Source organism: Mesitornis unicolor, unplaced genomic scaffold, assembly GCF_000695765.1.
Source record: "Mesitornis unicolor isolate BGI_N332 unplaced genomic scaffold, ASM69576v1 scaffold51304, whole genome shotgun sequence".
Classification (NCBI taxonomy): Eukaryota; Metazoa; Chordata; class Aves; order Mesitornithiformes; family Mesitornithidae; genus Mesitornis; species Mesitornis unicolor.
The window spans coordinates 23259-43651 of record NW_010179056.1 but is presented as its reverse complement, the minus strand read 5'-3'; the positions used below and the strand labels follow the sequence as shown (position 1 = coordinate 43651).

Here is a 20393-nt window from a genome sequence, read left to right as displayed (position 1 = left end):
CTTTAAAATGTATTACTAAAATCACCGAAGGCCTCTGCATCTCCTGAAATTTTCTCTTCCTCTCCCCATCTGTTGGACACTGATATGTCTCAAGCAGTTGTTTTACTCTGCCTTGGGTTCTTGTCGTGGTTCAGGTTTCAGACCCAGGAGAGCAATCCTCACCTGTAAGGGTGAAGCACAGGATCAAGTGTGTATCAGCAGCGCAGAAGCAGATGAGACAACAACATCCTGCCCCCATTTTTAGCTCCAGTTGAAATTGTGACGTGGATGTCAGACACTAGAGAAGGCACAGTCAGGTTTGAGTCGACTTTACGGTGGCACAAAGCTGCTGCTGTCACTGTGGCTGTGGAATATTGCTGTCCTGAATGCTTGTCACAAACCCTGGATTTAATATGAGCCTGGTCTTTGCGGGGTGGAGACAACGCAGCTTGTGCAAGCCCTTGCAGAGAGAGCTGGGTTTGCCTGTCTCCTCATATGAAGGCTGGATTTCCATTTTGCCAACGTCAGTGAATAGAAAGCATCTAAGATTATGCATCACTTGTGTAACTGAACTCAAAGCAGAGCACGTTATCCCCATGTCCAGCGCGATGGCGTGTCTTATTTCTGCTGAGCACTGTCCATGGGGTGACCTGCTCGGGTTCTTCTCTTCGGTGCGCAGCAGATGGCTGCTGCGTTTTATTGGAGCCGTGTCCGCACACACCCTGAGTGCTTTGGCCTGACTGGGACAGATTGGAGTAGGCGTTTGCTCTCGCTCTGTTTCTGTTTCACCTGCTGGGATTGCTTTGATGCCCAAGTAAGGTTTGATTCTGGTCACCAGATGAAGGACCAGCTTCCCTAGTACAATATTCTGCACATTTTCACTACTCCCATTGACTGCCTGGAGAATTGAGATGCCCCTTCCCAGATGGGATCCACTGACTGTGCTACCTGTTGCGTGAGCAGTCTCTACACCAGGCAGTTTTCATCTCGCATGGAGAAGTAGCTAAATGAGGTAAAAGTAGATTGTCGTCACAATCCCAGGAAAGAGAAAGGTGAGAATGCAGAAGAGGGGGCAGCAGGAGCCAGAGGTCTCCAGTGTGCAGCCTCCAGTCAAACGGTATCTTGGTCTAAGATAGGAGCAATCCAGATTGAGAGCAGATCCCCGAATGCATTGCTCTGGGGTTATTTTAACGTGTTTCAGTTCTGTTCCACTGTGGTCACGAGAAATATGGTTCTGTCCTTCAGAGCGTGGAAGTGAGCCCTTGAAAATGGGCCCTGACAGTGGTCACAGCTCATTTTCAGCACTGCTGTGTTCTTACTGGGTTTTTTAACTCACATTCAATTATTTCAGGCCCTCTGGTTTCCCCTGCTGGAGGCTATGATGTCCCCACAGAAATTATCTGGTTCTTCGCAGTGTCGATACTCTGACTGTAAGTGTTTTGGATTTTGTGACCCCAAATATTAATCAAAACCTGTGTGCTACCTCTCCTGTACTGAATGAATAGAGCAAGAGCAGTGTTGTGACTCAGTCCTGAAATGTTCTCCTCCTGCTGTAGATATGAACCTCAGTGGCTGTAGGGCTGAGCTCACACTGGGTGTTTGGTAGGCTGCAGCTGTCATCATATGACTATATATTAAATATCTATATTACATCATTATGTACAACATAGATTTAATAATATACTTAGATCCTGTATAACTGCTTTGTGTTCATACCTGAGGTGCGTACTTACCAAACACCTCTACTAGCTAATTATCCCCACAATGAAGCTGAATGGCTGGGTCCAAGCATGTCTGAGTATTGGCTGCTGCTTTGTTCCTCAGCCCCTGAGCTCTCCAAGCTTCATGCAAAGGTTAATGCTAGGACGTCTGAGAGTCTGTGGGATTGTAACATGGGCAAGGCATCCAAATTGGTGTTTGGTAGCTAATGACAGCGGTACAAAATAAGTCTCAAAATGTAAATGTTTACTGTAGGGTGTGGGAGGGGAAGGGAGAGACATCGTGATACTGAAAACTCTTAAATATACCTTCTGATGGAAAAAGCCGTGTGCGTTTAGTGCACAATGTGCAGCAGACAAAGATATAAAAGTGGTTTTCAAACTAGAAATTGTGAACTGAAATAAAACCCCTTAACCTGAAAGACCAGTCCCTTTGCTCCTTGGATCCTAATGAGCTGCTGGTGGCTTTGTTTGCTATTTCAGCGTTGAAGAGTCTGACGATGCAAGTGCTGAACAACATGGCTACGTTTATCGCTCTGCCTTCCATCCTGCAGAGGATCCTACAGGTGAGTTTCTGGAGAGGAGAGGCTTGAGCCGAGCTGTGCCATGCACTTATTGGGAAGTTATTGCACTTATTGGGAAGAGCAGCTGCCGGGTCACTAGAGACCAGACGAGCTGGTTGTCTGGTTCAGTATTTCAGTGTAAGTTCAGTTGGTGAAATATAAGCTGGAAAAGCCGACAGGATGACCTAGGAGACTCCTGATGTGGGAGATGTGGGAATGCAGAGGCCTGAGAGAGGATAATTGAGGTAATTTCTGCAGACCAAACACAATGTTATCTCAAAGGTTGCAATTACGTGAACTGAAACATAGCAGTCTAAAGGCAAAGCCACTATGGATTTCTCAAAACTCAGAACTAAATGTGTTGAAAGCCGTTTAGTGAAGTCTGGAATGAGCAGTTGGGAAAACACTGAAAGCAAGTTTGTAGGCATTGGAGAAAGATCATGACCAGGCTGTTTTGATTGATGGTGCATCTCCTATTTTGGAGATGTTTGTCAGTGAGCAGCAAGTATCTTGTAGAAGGGCTGGTTTCAAGATGGGATCTTGGGTTGAATGCTCACAAGCAGATGTGATTTGTTGATTTGCAAAACAGATGAAAGATGAGGTTGGGATTTAGTAGCAAACCTTGAAAACTGCAGAGAATGAATTGGAGGAATTGTCTGCATTGTGGAGTGGAATGATTGAAGGGTTGAGAGTGGTGAATATTCAGGGTTTCTGTTCTAGATGAGAGAAGAGAATGTAGAAAAGGGCTTACAGGGTGAACACATACCTGTAGAAACCTATTGGTTTGATATTAATGTTATGCACAGTCTTGGATTTTGGAAAAAATCATAATTAAAGACAGTGAAAGATGCTGTAAAAGAGTGGATAGAAAGTGTGATCAAATGAAATGTGGTTTTATCAAAGGTGGAAAGTGTCGAGCAAACTTAATGCCTCTCCAATAACGTATTTAATCTAGTTTTAGCTGGTGCGTAGCTTCCTGTCAGGCTTGCTTTGGTGTTTGGTGTAGGCAGGAAGTGTCTGCAGTGAGTGCAGAGGTTGACAGGGGTTTCCTTGCTGGGCAAACCGGTGACCACTGTGACGGCAGCACAGGGGCCATGCGGGGTGAGGGAAGAGCCCGTTCTCCCTTGGGGTGAATAGGAATTCTTGTTTGCGTCTTCAACCATTTCATCCCCTTTTTCCGTTCTTACAGAGTGAGCTTTCAGCAGAAATAGAAAACCCTTTTGTGGAGGCAGGCGTGCGTGTCCTGGAGGCAGCAGATGAGCGAAATGTCTTTGTCAGTTGTGCAGTGCAGTGCTGGTGTGGTGGCTCTACTGCAGAGGATATCGGGATGCTTGCGGTGCACCGGGTAAAAGGCTCTTACCAGGCACAGAGATGTGGAGGGCGTGATTTAAAGCAGTGTTGTGGAACTCTGGTCTCTGGGTTTGGAGGCAGGGAGACGTCGTTCCTGTGTGTTCTGCTTCCCTGGTCAGCCTTACAAATTCAGTCTGACAAAATAGAGATTCAGAAAGGCATATGATGGTTTTGGACTTCGTTTTTTTACGATTAGGGTAACAATGGGGAGATATGATGGCTTCTTAAAATGCATTCAGAGAGATGGACTGAATTCCAGGTAAAGAACATTAGTATCAGAACTTCATAAAACAGGAGTAGTAATTGGTACCTTGTAGCTCAGAAATGGGCATAGGGAAAACAGTGTCATAAAACTCAGTAGAAGATCCCCCTTTGGAAGGGAAGGTGGTATTTATTTACAAGATCTCTAAGTTGGCTTTGCCTCTTAACATTCATTCTTTTATTGATGTCATTCATTCACGTGTTTGTGAACACCTGAGAGGTGTGTGAATGAGAGATCCTACCTGGGTCATTTGTGGGCAGCACAGAGGGTGTCACTCTGTCCCTGCACTCCTCTGACAGCTTAGTTTTGGACGTGCTGGCTATGACCCTTAGAAGACACTGGCCAGTGTAAGGTGGATTTTTGGCTCTGAATCTCACTTAGGCTTTTTGAATCGTAGGCCAGACTGCTGTACATTTTTGTTTTCCCTTGATCAGAACCTAGGTTTGCAATACGTGTCTGCAGTCTGTTCTCCCGCTGGCCTAACAGCAAAATGCTGTGCTGGGCCTGCAGACCTGTCATCCTCCGGGTGTTGGGACATGGGGTGTTGTTCCGCTGTTGCTTGTCTGTGCTGGGCCCGCAGAGCTCTGCAGCTGGGAACAACGTCCTTCCTTGCCGAGACCGTTCACTGCACCCTTGGTTCTTGCGCTTGAAGCCACACTGCGCTCACTCCAACCTTTATCTCTGGATGTCTGGGATTTTGTTGCTCAAGGTCACTTTTGCTGGTGGTGTGTTAAACTGCTGCTTCAGGGCTTGCACTGGATGCCTGCGGGAGGTTTTCTTTGGGTTTTATTTCGGTGCACAGCTTGGCCCTTGGAAGAAGTCGCTCTGAACTCAGCTGGGAAGCTGATATGAGGAGTGGTGATGAGTGTCTTACCGCTGGCAAAGTCTTTGGGTGCCCAGCTCAGGTGTTCAGGGCTCTGAACCCTTGCTGTTTGGGATCAGGAAGGAAACCCCCTGTGTTAGACAGCAGGGAACACTGGCTTTTCTTGCCTCCCTGCGCAGTGTGATCTGTCATCTGCTGCCCTGAATTGTTTGGGAATGCCATTTAAGTGTCCTAGGGGAACGAATAGCGGTGTGGTGTGTGTACGTGGTGTTTCCCCAGAGCTTTGGGAGCTGGAGAGGTCTCTCTTGTGCCTGCCCTGGGTGGGCATTCCTTTTGCAAAGCTGTGTCCTTGCTCTTTGAAGCCACGTAAAATGGTAAACCCTGGTGCCAAACTGTGTCTTGGCTCTGGCCAGTGTGTAGGGCCTCGTTCAAAACATCATTGATGTGCTATTTTAACTATGACCATGAGTAAATTCCTAAACCAGCTCCTCTGGGCCCTGGAGAACATACAGCCCTTCCCAAGCCCTCAAAATATTTATGTGAAACCCAGAATTGTAAGTGGTTCTTGTCCGAAAATGCCCCCAGAAGCTGTGCCAGCAGAGGCCAAGTCGTGGTGACAGAGCACCGATGTGCTGGAGCTGTGGGTCCGGAAGGTACAACAGCTGCCTAGGAATTATCTGGGGGATTGTTTTAAGGTGGATGACATCAATAAACTGAGGTAGATTATCTTGCCTTTTCTGAAAAGGAATTAGAGTATTCCAATTTTAGTGGACTGTTTTTCTTCCTCTTCTGGGCTTAAGTGCTTACAGATTATACCTTATGCAAATGTTAACTTTGCAACCAAAATGCTTTGCTAAAGGGCACCTTGCAAAGGGCTGTGCCCAGACTCCACACCGCTCAGAAAACAGGTAGGTTCCCAGCATCTGCCTATTGTAGCACATTGACTCAGCTTTATATAATTCAAGTCGTATGAAATAGTGATTGATATATTTATGTTCTTGCTCATCCTTAATAACGTTTTAAAGTTATTTATTAAATAGGAAGTCTGAAATAACCGTATTAAGAGAGATACTAGAGGAATCCTCTTGAGCATTAAGAAAAATTCCCTGTCATTAAGGATGCGAATGCTGTCTGAGGAGGGCTGAAAGGCTGTGTGTTAATTCCCTTACAAAGCTGTAATCCCCCATGGATGTTTTGTAAGTAGATGCAGCTGATGCTTCCTACAAAATGGAGAACTGGAAGAGCCAGAAATGTAAAATCTACCTGTAGGACCCCCAAGGTGAGGAAGGAATCTCAAAACTGTTACAGTTTGGGAGCAGAAATATCCAGAAAGCCTTTGCTTGCATTTTTTCCATCCCCACTTAGGGCTCTGGCTGTGTTTTCTTTCCAGTCCTGAAGGTCGCTGCTGGGATTAGTTTTATGTGCAATCGCTGCTCTGTCTCCTTGCGGATGGGACGAGCTGCACGTGAATGAGTTTTGGGTTCACAGTGCATTCATTGGCACGGCTCTGTGAGGGCTGTCAGCAAGTGTTATTTCCTGGAGATGGGCAGAGGTGGGAGCTGGAGGAGATGGAACTGGTGGAAAGGCTGCAGAGCACCTCTGGTTTAGACACCTGCCCCCTCAGGTCTGTACCCGCACACCCGCTACCTCTCCCTGGTCTGGCTGTGGGCAGCGCTGGGCAGCGGGTTCGGCTTTGGCCTGCCGTGTCCCCAGAGAAATGCCAGCCTGGAGGCTGTCACTGTCATCTGTTCCTGGCATGGTGCAGCTCACTGTTGGTAACATGTCTTCTCATATGGCGTGTTTGGAGCATGCGTGAATTCCAAACTGAGACACGTTTTATAAGGTGGAATTGGTGAAACGTATTCCTCCAGAACAGTAAGTGATCCCACAAGGCTCCTGTGGCTGTAAATTTTGTGGGGGCTGAAAGCAGCAAATTGGAAGAAAGCATTAGACTTGCTGAAAATGAGGAATTCCGGCTCTGGAGTTCACACTGAGGCAGCTGCAGCCCAGGCCTGTGGAGCTCTGTCCTAGCGGCTGCTGGCAGGAAACATGCGTGAACTCGTACGTGATGGCCAGGCTCGGTGCAAGCTCTGCTCACTCCCAGTGCTCCTCTTTAGGGAAAAGTCCCTTCTCTTCCTGCCTGCTGTGTTTTTAGAGATCGTCAAGTGTGGCTTGAGGAAAACTGAGCAGCTGAAAGTTGTCTCGGACTCGTGTTCCTCCTCTGCAAAGCTGCGGAGTGACTCTTTTATTCCGCTTTCTTCACATCTGCTCTTCCTCCTCTATTTCTATCCAGACGAGAAACAAGTTCCTTTGAAAGTCTTCATTGCAGCTTGGGAAGTTTGAGTTGCTGTATGTAAATGGCAGCATCTGTACAGTTCTTGTGTTACCTGTTTGAGTTTCCTTGGCCATGTACTTGAGTCCTTTAGAAAAATATCTGGTGGACACAAAAATGTTCTATGTTATGGATCCCATATGTGCTGCATGGGGAGTCCCGAGCTCCCTGTTGCCCTCCATAATTCATATGGTGACTCAGTGTAGTGCACTTTCTATGCGGTTGCTCTTCAATTATGCATGCAGAAAGAAAACTTGGTGTTGTTTGAGGCCGTGCTGCTCACTTAGTAAAGAAGTAGCTTCTGCAGCACGTTGAGCTCTTCTGTGTATTCCAACTCTGCAGCTGGTTTCGACTCAAGTGGTTTTACTCAGTGATGTTTTTATTTAGGCTCGAACGTTGGCGTTTCTGCCTGTCACATTTCCTCTGAAGACTGTTGTTCAGAAATTGCTCGACTTAGTTTCTATAACTGTTTTGGTGATTTGAGCATCTTGCAGTGTAACTTCCATGCTACTTTCGCTGTCTTTGTTAACTTGCTTTTTCACTCTTGATTATCCTTTCTTTCCCTCGCTCTCAGGCTCAGCATGGAGTCAGCCTTGCTCCAACCCCTTTTCTCATTCCTCTCAGCCAGAGCTTTTCCTTTCAGCTACTTCTGTTCCAGTCTCCACTGTCTCCATCATTTTTCTTCTCTCTAGGTTGTTTCCTTCTCAGGTATTGCCGGTCTGTCTCTGTTTTCAACAGTGCCTTACCCGTTGCACTGATCGGCTCCTCTGGGCTTCCAGCAGGCCTCCTCCTGCATCCCTCCACTGCCTCCCATGCAAAATGCTTCTTTCCAGGTCCAGTTCAGTGACTCTGTCAGTCTCTGGGATGTGTGCGTTACACAAAGATGAACTCCCCTGGTTGCCAATAGACCCGCTCTGACGATCGGCACGTGTGTGCCTCACTGGTGCCAGTTTGAGTGGGGAGGGCACAGCCTTGCTTTTTTGCAGACCACACTGTCTATGCTGCAGAGATGGAGCTGAAGCTGTATTGCACGGCATGGATCCTGCAGTAGATCCTGCTGCTGCCCTGCCTCTTCCTTGCTCCCCGTTTGTTAGACACACAGGGACTGGCTGGATCCCAGCCATTTAGTCAATATCCTGCAGGGCATCTTAGCTAAATACCACTGTGCTTACCTGAGAGCAAGGAGATGCAGCCTGGACCAGCGTTCCTGTGCTGCAATGAATCATTGAGTTATTTGGTTGAAAAGACCTTTCAGATCATTGAGTCCAACCGTAACATGTCCACTGCTAAACCATGTCTCCAAGCTCCTCATCCTACCTGTCTGTTAAACACCTCCAGGGATGGTGACTCCATTCCAATGCCTGATAACCCTTTTGGTGAAGAAGTGTTTCCTAATACCTAATCTAACCCTCCCCATCGCAATGAGCAACGCTTCAGAGGGTGCCAGGGTGGCTGTGGAGGAGAAGGGAGTGTTTGGTTTGGAGCAGGCGTAAGGAAGGTGGTTGAGATGCACCAGGGCAATGTCTTGTACCACAACACTTCACTTGTGCTGGACACAGCACTAAAGCTGCTCGGGGCACGTGGCAATCGTCCCTGCAGCAGCAGAAGAGCCTCAGGCCCCTGTTCCCCTGAGGATGCTCCGTCATCTGAGACACAAGACCAGGATTGCCATGGATTGCTGCGTTCTGTGCAGCTGCACAGTCTGCTGCGTCTGTGCTCTTCCACACCACAGCCAAGGGGGTGTTGGGCGAGCGCAGGGGCGACCTGTGGGTGCACAGAGCCTCGGGGGCAAATCACCATGGCCCAGCAGTGTCGTGCCCTGTGGGCAGCCCGGGAGCGCTGGCCTGCAGACACCCGTGGCAGTTAATGCTCCTGTGTCCTCAGGGTGTGTTCTGCTGTGTTGGTCCACGTTCCTCATCTGCATGTTCCAGTCAGCTCTTGCATCTCCTGAGCGAAGTTTCCAAGGTCACATCTGAAGTCTTTTGACCCAAGCACAGTGAATTAGTATTGATGTTTGTTGTCATATACTCAGCTTTATTACTTCCCAATTACCCCATCAATATATAGGATTATTCTGCTGTCCTCGTGCATGTACAGCGTTTTTCAATCTGGAGTCATAACTTCCATTCCTGATGCCAATCTGGAGGAGAAAAAAAGTGATTATAAAAAAGCCAGAGTGGTTTTATGCTGTGATTCAGCTGCAGCTTTTGATTTCTTTGCACAGGATCCAGTTTACGGAAAAGGGAAACTTGGAGAAATTCAAGGACTTGTCCTGGGAATGCTGGACACTTTTAACTATGAGCAAGTAAGTTGCATGCATTCCTGTTCTGTCCACTGCTGCACACAGGGATTACTTTTAGCTATCTAGCCCTCTACTGACTCTCATTTGCCTTTTCTCTCTGCAGGACAAAGTAAATGGGTGTGCAAGTGGTTTATGTTTGTGTGACTGTGGGAAGGGGAATGATTTTGTGTTGCTCACAGATTGCAAGTGAAGGGCCTGGCAGGTACACAGTGAGCACCTCTGTAGTTCAGTTTTATGCTCAATGTACTGGAAAGATAAACATCTGCTTTTTCTCCAGCTCATCCTGCAGTTAGGGATAAAAAACAATATATTTTGTCTTTTTACGTGGTTTTAAGTAAAAGCTTTTTAAATTAGGCTGTTCTGCCACTTCCCAACGGTAATGCTGCACTTCCTTTGTCACTTGGTGCAGTTTCACCTCTCATTCCTGCCTTTCTCTGCCCAGTCTCAAATCCCAGTCTCTAAAACTCATTTTCCCCAAAACAGAATGTGTAGTCTTCCTCCAAGCTCACCCTCCCTTGTTTTGCCTACCACGTGGCACCACCATCCTAGGCCTCCATGCAGCAGCATCCAATTGGAAAGTAAAATGGGAAAGGGCTTTATTTACCATGGAGGGCTCAGTGTAGAGAGCCATCATCTCTGTTGGGTTCTTGGTGAAGGTCTCCTCTGTGAGCCGCTGGGGCAGCCTCTTGTGAGCACTGATAGATCACGGACCAGGGCACCTGTGCCTGGCGCTGCCGAAAGAAGCCACTGAAAAATAAGAGTGTTGCTTTTGCCTCTTTAGAAATAGAAGTCTCGGTTAGGAAGAATCAGGAGCCAAGAGGTTCAGAGGTTTGGTTTTATGTTTCAATTTCGATAGTGTGTTTGGACGTTGATTTTTATCAGCACGTTTCTCCTGGAGTGGAGGATGCAAGCAGTCGCTTTCCAGGTGCAGGGGGAAAGGAGGGCGGTCTGGTATGGAAGATGACAAATTGAGCCTACCGTGACTCTCTTAATGCTCTTTGACAAAAATCAATAAAGGACATATCTATTTAAGAGTGGAAAGATACTGCCTCCATTAACATGTGGTGAAGGGATAAGTATTTTGAGGGCAGTGGCTAGAAAACGTATAAAGAGAAGCAATTTTGTTGGGTTGGTTTTGCTCCTAGTAATCTGCTAAGCTGCTTGTTGTGAAGAATGGATCAGCATGGAGTTTCTGCAGTCTGGAGACGACAAAATGACCTAGTTATTCTGTGTGCTGTCTTCCACACAGACCCTTTTGGAGACAACTACGAATCTCTTAAACCACGACCTCCACTGGTCCCTGTGTCACCTAAGAACTTCTGTCACTAGAGGGCTTACCCCAAAGCAGGATTACTGCTGCATTTGTCTACAGCAGTACAAGAGAAGGCAAGAAACCGCTGATGAAATCATTGTTTTCAGGTAAAGTTAAGGGTCGCAGCTGTGGTCACCTTGGTAGTTTTCAAAGAAAAGAAGGGGAAAAAAAAGAGCTGCTGGTGTCTGACTTGCACAAGTAACATCTGTATTCCTGTGTCCCTGCTCCCTTGCATGTGGCTGTGTCTCTGCTGGAAGGAGTTGCAGCTCTGAGAGCACTGCTCGGTGTCTGTCAGCTCAGCTGCTCTCCCAGCAATGCGGCTTGTGGAGCTGCAGCACCCGGGGTTGCTCTGCCTGTGTTTGTACACCTCAAATCTGCTGTAAAATAACACAAGGTCATGATTACCTTACTATTACAATCTGTAACTGTACCAGAAAATGGCCTCCACTGTTATTTTTGCAAGTCTGGAAATGCTAAGGTGCGAAGGGAGCGTACACACTGCTGATGTGTACTTACAGCAAAGCAGCCTTGTTCTCCAGTGCTTTCCCCTCCAAGGCACAGCTGTGGGGCTGGAACCCTGCTCTCCAGCACCCAGCAGAGCTCTGTTCTCCTTGCAGCTGTGGCCACTTGTACCATTCGCTGTGTCTGCTGAGCAAGGAGTGCGGGACGGTCACCCAGGGCCTGATGAGGTGGATGTGCTATAAGTGCAACTCGAGTAACAAGGGAGGAAAGCTGAGTGAGAACTTGTCGGAGCTGAAGAGAGGAAGCGGAGCATCCTTGGCACAGGTAAGGTTTGTGAGGCCGTTTCTGTCCAGGTAAACTTACCAAAATTCTTAGAGGCTTCATTGCTTTGTTGGCCTGGGATGGGCCATTTGGGACAGTTCTTTTCAAACCGTTTGTAGTTGTGTTTTATATAGAACTTGTGTTCTGACCTGGTGTGTTCCTTGTGACTGGGTTGTGGAGCCTCCGTTCTACCTTCCTAGCAGATAACCTGGCTCTGGGTAAAAGATCTGGAACTGCTGTGAGTTGCTAAGTGCTTGCACAATGTTTAAAGAAGCTTGTGTGTGAACAAGGCCGATGCAGCTGCATTTGGGTGAAAGAACAGATAATTGGTTTGTATTTGTAGTCGTATTTCTGTGGAGGAAGTGTCGCCATGCCCAGTTCAAACAGAAGTCCAGGCTCAATGTGTGCTTCTTCTGGCTTTTCCCTGCCATGGTGCTATTATTGTAAGCCAACCTTGCAGGTAGCTTGTTGGGATGGTTTTTGGGGATATTGCACTGGGGGTGCTGAACTCCTCCACCCTGTGTTCCAGCAAAGGTGCTCGCTGGTGAGGGTTTGTTCCTGGATGCTTCGAGGTACTTTGTGCATTTGTCACCGCACAGATGCATGCAAGGCAATGTTTTTCCACTTCTAAAACCAAAGTAATTTAATCTTGGAGTATGGTTTTTTTATAGTACTTTAGTTTTCTTCAAGCAGATTATTTCAATTTCTGCCAAATCAATTCTGATCAAAGATGCTAACAGCATTAGTCAACTTCCATCAGCCTCTGTATTAACAAAGAAAGGAAGCTTCCTGCTTGAAGGGAGACCTGGGGAAACTGGTCTCTGAGGAGTGTGTGGAGCACAATGCAATCTTTGCAGTCACATTGTGTTAGCTTCTCACGTGGTGACAGAAAGAAAAGCTTTCCCAGAAGACTGAGAATCAGCGGTGGTCCAAGCAGTCTGCTCACAATCGCTCGTCATTTTATGTACCGTCCTGCTACCGTGACATACAGATACTGGCTCCAAAGTTAGGCAGCCCCGTAATTTACCCTCTGCACTTCTGCTCCAAAGGAATGTGGGCAAATGGGTGCGACAGACTAGGCTGAATTTCAAAAGCTAAAGGCAAAATTAAGTACTAAAACTACATTCGTCATTAAAGTGCCCGACATTTTATAGCAGCGCCTTTAACTTGGTTATCCCTGGGCTTCTCATGAGCTGGTCAGTCAGAGAACCAGTGTCTCCCCACATACCATGGGGATACCCAGCAGCAGCATGAGGTGGAAAATGCTCCAGATGATGTGGGAGTGTTCGGGACAGGGAGGAGAAGATGCTTCCCTTTATTGAATTGAGCTGTCTGCAGGGGCTGGCTGGGACGCTGGGCTTGAAGGGAGACGTGGAGAGCCTGGATGGGGCAGTCAAGGGGTTACAGCACAGGAACAGGGCTGTGCCAGACCAGCTGAATGGGGTGCTTCCCTGCTGCCTGTCCCGTGCTCATCGAAGCCCCAGCACTGCTTCAACCCGCAGCACCTCCTCCTCATGGCCCAGATCCTCTCCAAGTTTGTGATGTTCCCCATGTATTTAAATTATAATATTTAACCGTTGTACTCACATGTGATTAAACTGTTGCGCAGTCAAATCTTTAAAAAGCTGAATATATTTAGACTTGGCAAAAGGCTGTACAGTCTCTAGCTTCTCCAGGAAGTTTGTGTAACGCAGCTGCTGCTCAGTAGTGTTAATTAACTCTGTGAGGCGAGGATTTGTCTGGCCAGGCCGAAGCCTGAGCCACAGAGCAGCCTCCTTCCTCTGGGGAAGGTGCTGGGAACGCTCAGTGCAGAGTCTGGGGATGTGTTCCCCGGCTCCACCAAACTCATAAGGGTGAGGGAGACACCTGCGGCCTGGGCAGGCTGGTCATGCCGATGCGGCAGGGTTTGGTCTGCAGCAGAAAGGGAATTTAAGCAGAGAATTACCCTGGAAACAGGTAAGCTCCCCACGCTTGTTTTGCTGGAACACTGTCTGTCCCGGGCAGGATTGAGGTCTGCTGGAAAGGTGCGTTTTCTGCAGCAGCTGCTGGATGGTGCTGGAGAGAGGAGGGGTGGGCAGGCAAAGGGGCTGGAGGAGAGGGGAGACACCTGAACCACATTCACGTGGGGTCCAAGGCCTCTGGTCCCCCCAGGGCGTGGAAAGGGTTTATTTCTGTTTATCAGGTTTTGGTGCTCAGTTCTCTGGTTGAAGGCCTTCCCTGCTCTCCCGCGGGCACGGGGCAGCCCCGGGGTCGGTGTTGGTCAGTTGCTGGTGTCTCCATAGCCGGTGTCTCTGCAGACAGCCACAGGCAAGCCCAGAAGGAGGCGGTGCTGACACGGCCGTGCTGCCAGCCCTAACCCGCAGAGCTCTGGCGCTTCAGGGGTGTTTGGCACATGGATCCATGGGGAGGGCGCTGCTGTGTGCCTTGAGGACCCTGAAAGCTTCCTCTGTCTCTGCAAAATCGAATGTGTTGTTTGGTTTGGTTTGTTTTTTTCTATAGTGACATCTTCAGTTTAGGTATTTATTTTCTTAGCAAGCCTAGAATTGGGAATAGATTCATACTGAGAAATGCCACTGAGCATCTGGAGTGCGTTTCATAGTACCAGTTCTGCTCTGTTGAAACAAAGGCTGTCAGTTTGTATTCTGCAACGTGGCTGAGATTTTGTATGTGAAATGACAGCCCAACAGACAGTGTTTTCTCTGTCCCTGCTTTGCATGCATGACTTCTGTAGCAATTGCCTTGAAACTGGGGGAGGTGGAGAGGCACCACAAGCCAGCACTGAACCGTTATTGAATCTGGTGATGGCACTTATTTAAATGTAGCCTTGCTGCCGTGAGGGCTTGAGGCATTCTGCCCCAGTGATGGGGTACAGCGACAGAAGGGCAAAGAGGCTTTTCCTCTGCTTTTGCTACCGAAAGTTTGTGCTTTCTGTGTTAGCCCCTAAACCCTGCTGTCTTCCCAGGGGTAATCTTCTGTGTCTAAACTGATCATCTTTCCTGTCCTCCTAACCTTTTATCATACCATAAATGAGTGTTAAAAGAACTTAAGGCTTGTGTGTTTGTGGTGATTTTTTTTTTAAATCCAATTGAAAACTCAGTGCTTTTTTGCATCGTGGTGTTTGAAGTTAACTGAGGCGTATTAAGTGAAGACACGGTAGCTGGGCTTCTTGCCTAAATACGCAAGTGAAGTAGTCCTGCTATCTCAGTCGTTGATCTCCAAAGGTAATTCTCCTTGTTACAGGGAGCTAGTCTGTGTTCTCCAGTTATTCTGCCAGCATCCACACTAGGGACCGGGGAGAGGAACACAGCCCTGGCTCTTGGGCTGTGAGCTCTGCAGAAGATGCCATGAGCCCCTGCGCTGTCGAGCTCTGGTTATTCCATGCTTGAAATTGTGTGTGAGTTGGGGCACCGTTGTCAGTGCTGTCCAGATGGCAAACATGTTTTATTCAGGAGTTTAATCCTGTCAAGTCACGCCAGGACAGACAATGAACGTGATCCGTAGTTAATCCGGTTTCAGGCTCTACCTTTGAGCTCTGTTCTGCAGTTGCCACCAGCGTCCCTCTCTGCAACACGGCCTTCCATCCGTCTCGGAGCTGAGCGGTGCTGGTACCTTGCTGCATCGCCTAACTGGGATGTGAATGGCCCTCTGCAGCACGTCTGAATGAAGGTTTAGGGCATTTTGTTCACCAGCACTTATTTTAGAGCTAGACCAATGTTACGTGACCTCCATCAGTCAGTAGACAGAAGCAATTTCACTGTTTTCAGTGCAATGGTGACCACCAGTCATTAGCTTGACTCCCAGCAATACCAGAATTTTCCAAGGGCTTTGTAACTTTGAAAAATATCCAGCTGTGATTTTTCTCCTCACAATGATGCCAAGCAGATAACCAGCGTTCTGTACAATTGCAAGATTGTGCATTTTCCTCCACAGAGCCTCAGCTTTGCAGTTGGTTTTGATGGCATATTCCTTAACTTCTTCAACAGTGCGTAGGAAATCCCCGTGAGGAAGAAACTGGAGACGCTTTGTACCATTGGCTTCTCATCAGCAGAACATCTGTGCTTTCAGATTTCTTGTAGCGCATTGGAAACAAAAACTGTTTAGCGAGAAGAAAACTCGGTGTGGGAGTCCTTAACTAGCAGCTAGAGGAGGACTGGCACCAAAGCTAAAGCTGAAAACAAAATACAAATTTAAAAACACTCATTTCAAAACCACACTTTTCCTTTAGCTGCTTTTAAATCAAACTTGACTGTTTTCCTGGACTTTTCATAGGTTAGGTTATTCTGTTGGGGTTTTATTTTAGAAAATCAGGCTGAACTGTCATTTTTCCCCCTGGCCTTCCCATATAGCAGTCTGGAGCCTGACAGACGCTTCCTCTGCCCGCAGCCCAGCGCCGTGCGCTGCGGGGCCCGTGCGATGCTGACACGAAGCAGACGCGGCTGATCGCAGACCGCCTGAAGGGACGGCTGGTGAGACCTGTGCTGCTGGGATCACCCGGGATGCAGTGTGTCCTGCTTAGAGAAAAGATGGCGTAACTTCAGTGGGTGATTTCGCTTTGCTTTACGTCTCCATTTCTAAAAAGCTGTTCTTACGGTTTGATGGAAACGTCTTCCCTTTTAATAAAACAGGAGGATCTGTAGAACAGACTCATTTAAATACAGTGACAGATGCTGCACTGTTGCAACCTGTTGGTATTCCCACAAACTGCATCAGTGCCTGCTGCCAATAGTTATGTGCGTTCAGCACAGGGCTCGACAGTCACGTATCTGTTCTCCAAGGAGCTGGCACAGCTCATTGCGTACGTCTTCATTGTGAAATTTCAGGCTTGCAGTCTGTCCTTTCCTCTGCTGTTCTTCTGAAGGAAACGAGTCCAAGAAATAGAAGTTTTGGTTCAGTTTGTAGTCCCCAGGCGTGAGGGTCTGAGCGGGAATTAGCACTGGTTCAGTGGTGCTGGCTGTAGCCAAGGGTGTCCTGGCTGTTCTGGAGGCTGGGTTTCAGAAATGCAGGTGTTGGATGAGCGTTTGTCTCTTGTAAATCCCTTAAATGGAAAGCTGTGTTTTCCACATCCCACTTCCCTCCCTGTTCCTCTTACCCTCACGTTGTGCAGTGAAAACTCTGTCTTGTTGGTTTATTTGTGCACTAAGCATCGGCAGGCTTGGGCAGCTGCTGCCAGGCTCCCGGGGCCAGAGTTGTTCTTAAGCACATGATAAACCTCCCTCTTAAAACAGCAGTAACAGATTGCTGTTCAGGTGTCAGGAGCTGCAAAGGGGGCAGATAGCAGAGGCATCCGCTTGGCTTTTCTGTAGGGTTTGGGGTCATGTTATCAATAAGCCCCAGGTAGGAAGGGTCACTAATCCTTCTTACACCAAGTAGGGCTTGCTCCTTCTTCTGCATATCTTTACCTGCCCTTTCTCTCCCCAAAGCACTGGCACTGAGAAAACGCTGCACCTTTTGGCTCCCGTGGGACGCTGTTTAATGGCCTCCTTTGCTCACATTCAGAAAATGAAGTCTTTGTCTTCATGTGATGCTTCTGTCGTCTTGGGTTCACTGAACTGAGACCAGGCCTGTTGTGCATCATCTTTAAGGGATGTTTAATCCACGTGCTGCCTGCGAAGCCAGCAGTGTCCAGTGAGAATGTGTGGGTTTTGTTTAATTAATCCTGAGCAGTGTTATTGCTCCTGTGGCTGAAGGCATCAGCGGATATCCAAGGGAATATTCCAGCAGTGCCTGGGGTAAGCAGGAGCTGCTGAACAGACCAGCTGGCAGAGGGAGGATGGACATACACCGGTGTCTTTTCAGTATTTACAGACAGTTCTCCTTTTTCCTCTGCCCTCAGCCACTGCAGTATCTCATGCTGCAGCAGCGGTGAGTCTATTAGAGCACAAATAAACCTGTCTCCCTTGCCTGGAGTGGGAGGGTTGCTCCCGAAGTTCAGCTAAGTTCAGCTGGAAATGAGAGACATCTGCCTTTCCCATTCCGCTCCTGAAGCGATTGGAGTACAGAGCTGCAGCACAGACCTGTGTGACAGATCAGTTCTGCTGCAGCGGCGCTGGGGAGGAGGGCTGCTCTGCGGGGGCTTTGGTGAGTCAGCATGAAGCAGCCCTGGCATCCCAACAGGAGCAGGCACAGAGCCCACTGCCGGGGCTCTGCTCCTGGGCGTGCTAGTGGAGGGAAGCACTGAAGGGCTCTGGAGGCCAGGCCCAAAGCAGTGTGTTCTGCTGCCATAGTGCAGCTGCAGCGGCTCTGGGACTTGCTCCCAGCAAAGGTTTGCTCTCTGCCGCATTGCCCAGACTCGGAAGGCTCTTTCCAGCTCACCCAGACTGTGTCTGCCCCGTACTCAGTGGTGAGTTACTCTGCAGAACTCTTGTTCTGCAAGGAATGTCCTGAGGTTTCCTGGAGGTCAGGAACAATTTTGTAATGTTAGTGTCATTCTAGAGACTTTGGGTCAGGGCGGCTGCCTGCCTTGCTCTGCTCTGGTTGGTTGGTCCAAGTTCTGGGACTACTATGAGAACAGCAGGTCCTTATCGTGAGGAACATGATTTACTTAGTTTTAGAGTAACTGCCTCAGCTCAGATTAAAAACTGGATTTGAGAACCTCTGTGTAAGGCTCACCTGTGAGCCATGGTGAAATCAGTGTCCACTGCAGGAGACGAGTGGCAGAAAGTGGACTTGTGTCCATAGCCTGTGCATTCGGCTCTGTAAATGAGGGAGATGGGTGTTGATTTTGTTCCTAGGAATCCCAAAACCATCCCCAGGAGTTGTGGCTGCCCCTGCCCTGTGTTACAGAGCAGCCCCCTGGGGTAATGTGGTGCTCTGATGCTCTAATTGATGGAGTGCTGTCTTTTGTGGAAGGTATGGCTCCGAGAGGCAGCACTTCAATGGCTCTCTTGGCGTGACTGCTAGCAGTGCCTCTGCTTACAACTGCTGTATGATCTGCTTTGCTTCAGCACTGGCTGATGATGAATTTTGTAGCTGTTAAATTAAAGATAATTGCAGGCTTAGGAGGGCTGTGTGGTGACTACCAGAGGGAGGTGGAATATGTGCAAGCAAAATGTGCAACAGAGATTAGCATTATAGTGGTGGGACTGAAGAGAACTGTAAAATGAGAAGGAACCTTTCTTCTCTTTGCTGGCCCAGATCCCAAAGGGGATGAGTTGTGTCTCTTGGGTTCTGCATCTGGTCTGAGGCCTTTCTGAAGGGCCGGAAGGATTTGGAGGTACGGAGGTGCTTGGTGCTGCTGCAGAGGGTGCCGAGCCGGCCCTGCCGTGGCACTGAGGGCAGAGGCTGTGCTGCGGGGGGCCAGGGAGCCGAGGGGCTTCCGCTGCTGCCTGAGTGCTGGCACTGGTCTGGGAGAGCCTTCCCGGAGCCTTGGGTGAACGCATGCCTTTAGTGGCACGGTTGAAGAAGGAAAGGGCCTGGCAGCAGCTGTTTCCATGGCAACAGAGAGAATTGCCTGCAATATTTCAGCTCATCAGCCTGGAGAACAGTCTGATTGAGAGTTACGTGCATGTGGCAGAGAGAGCAGAAGAGGGGAGGCCAATTATGTTGCATTTTCCTTGCCTTGAAAGCCTGTGGCCTCAGTAACTGCAGGGAGCAGTTTTTCCTTGCTTTTTGTTGTTTGTTGGGTTTTCCCAAGCAAGAATGACCTGCGAGCCCTGTGGAGGTGCCTGTGCAACCTCCAGCTGTAGGTACCCGACCCTTGCTGCTGTAGGCTCTCTCGGTCGAAGTCTGTGCCTTGTACGGTGTAGACATTTGGCTCCTTGATTGGTGATTAGCAAATAGTTATTTACAATATCTGTCTTGGAGGGGGAAGAAATTAGTTTGAGCACATGCTTTCAGATAAGTGATCTACACTCAAGACACCTCTCTCTTCTCCGACTACCTAATGAATGCCTCTAAGGCAAAATGCATGTGGCTTCAGGAAAGTAATGGAATTATTCAGTCTTCAGGAAACTCATGGTGGGTTCAGGGCATCATCTTCCTCCAGAGCACTCCTGGTCTCGCCAGCCCTGAGCCATCTCTGGGACGTTCACAGGGTGAAGGGGTGGGTGCCCAGACCCTGCTGGGGCTGTGCTGTGCTCAGAGATGAGCAGGAAGGGGGGCACGTGATGGAGGAGCTGCCAGAAGAGAGGAGGTGCTCTGGGCGAGCGCGAGAAGAGTGACCCAAGGGTGCGGTGTCCCCAGACCAGGGTTCTGCTGGGGTCTGGGGACAGCGGGGCTCTCGGGGCCGCAGAAGGCACTGCCGGTGCAGGGCAGGGGGCTGCTGCGGGGGGCAGCGTTGTGTGGTCCAGGGACGCCAGGGCTGGTGCTCTGCGTGGTGCCGTACTCATCTCCCCCAGGGTTTCTGCTCTGGGTTTGTCTGCAGTAACCTTTCAAGGCAGCTCAGTTCAGCTGATTTCATTGCACAGCTGCAGTCAAAAAAGGTTTCCCTTTTTCCTTGGGTAGTGATTAAAACTTGAGTCAAAGATGCCTCCAGACCCAACCTGTTGCACACCATGGCTCATTCGTCCACTTTGGGCAGGGCTGCTCAGAGGAGCCTTCTCCAAGAGGTCCTCGATTCTGCCTCAATTCCTGGCCATCGCACTCCTTGAAGGCTCCTCATGTTGAGCTTGGTCCATTGCCAAAGAGTTTAAAAGAAATGCAGCTTCAGTCAGCACCCACTGGTAGGACAGTAGCATTTGGGGTTAACAGCCCTTGGGAAATGTATTTTGAGGAAAATATTTGAGAATGAACATTGAGTGTTCCCTTAAAAATAGATCTCCAGAGACAACAGATGCCAGATTGGTGCTCACGAGGGAGGCTGTTCTCCCTGGGTCCTTTGGTGGTTTCTTGATGATGCTTTTGCTTTGGAATATGAGCAGAAACATCCAAAATAGAAACATTGTGATGTGATAAAATGGAACAAACCTACAAGAATCTGTGATGCTCTGTCATCTCTCCCTGGGATATGTAAATGATGCCTCTTGAAGCAG

The 20393-nt window shown here is 48.6% G+C and overlaps 1 protein-coding gene across 1 annotated transcript in view; it reads left to right on the top strand.

The window, feature by feature from the left end:
- Positions 1–20393, top strand: part of VPS8 (vacuolar protein sorting 8 homolog (S. cerevisiae)) — a gene marked incomplete at its 5' end in the record, with an annotated part of 61394 nt that overhangs the window by 39208 nt on the left and 1793 nt on the right. Inside the window, 5 exons of the mRNA XM_010182636.1 lie at positions 1331–1409; positions 2181–2263; positions 9252–9332; positions 10579–10748; positions 11259–11427. Coding sequence (XP_010180938.1) covers positions 1331–1409; positions 2181–2263; positions 9252–9332; positions 10579–10748; positions 11259–11427 — 582 coding nt within the window. The remainder of the gene's footprint in view (positions 1–1330; positions 1410–2180; positions 2264–9251; positions 9333–10578; positions 10749–11258; positions 11428–20393) is intronic.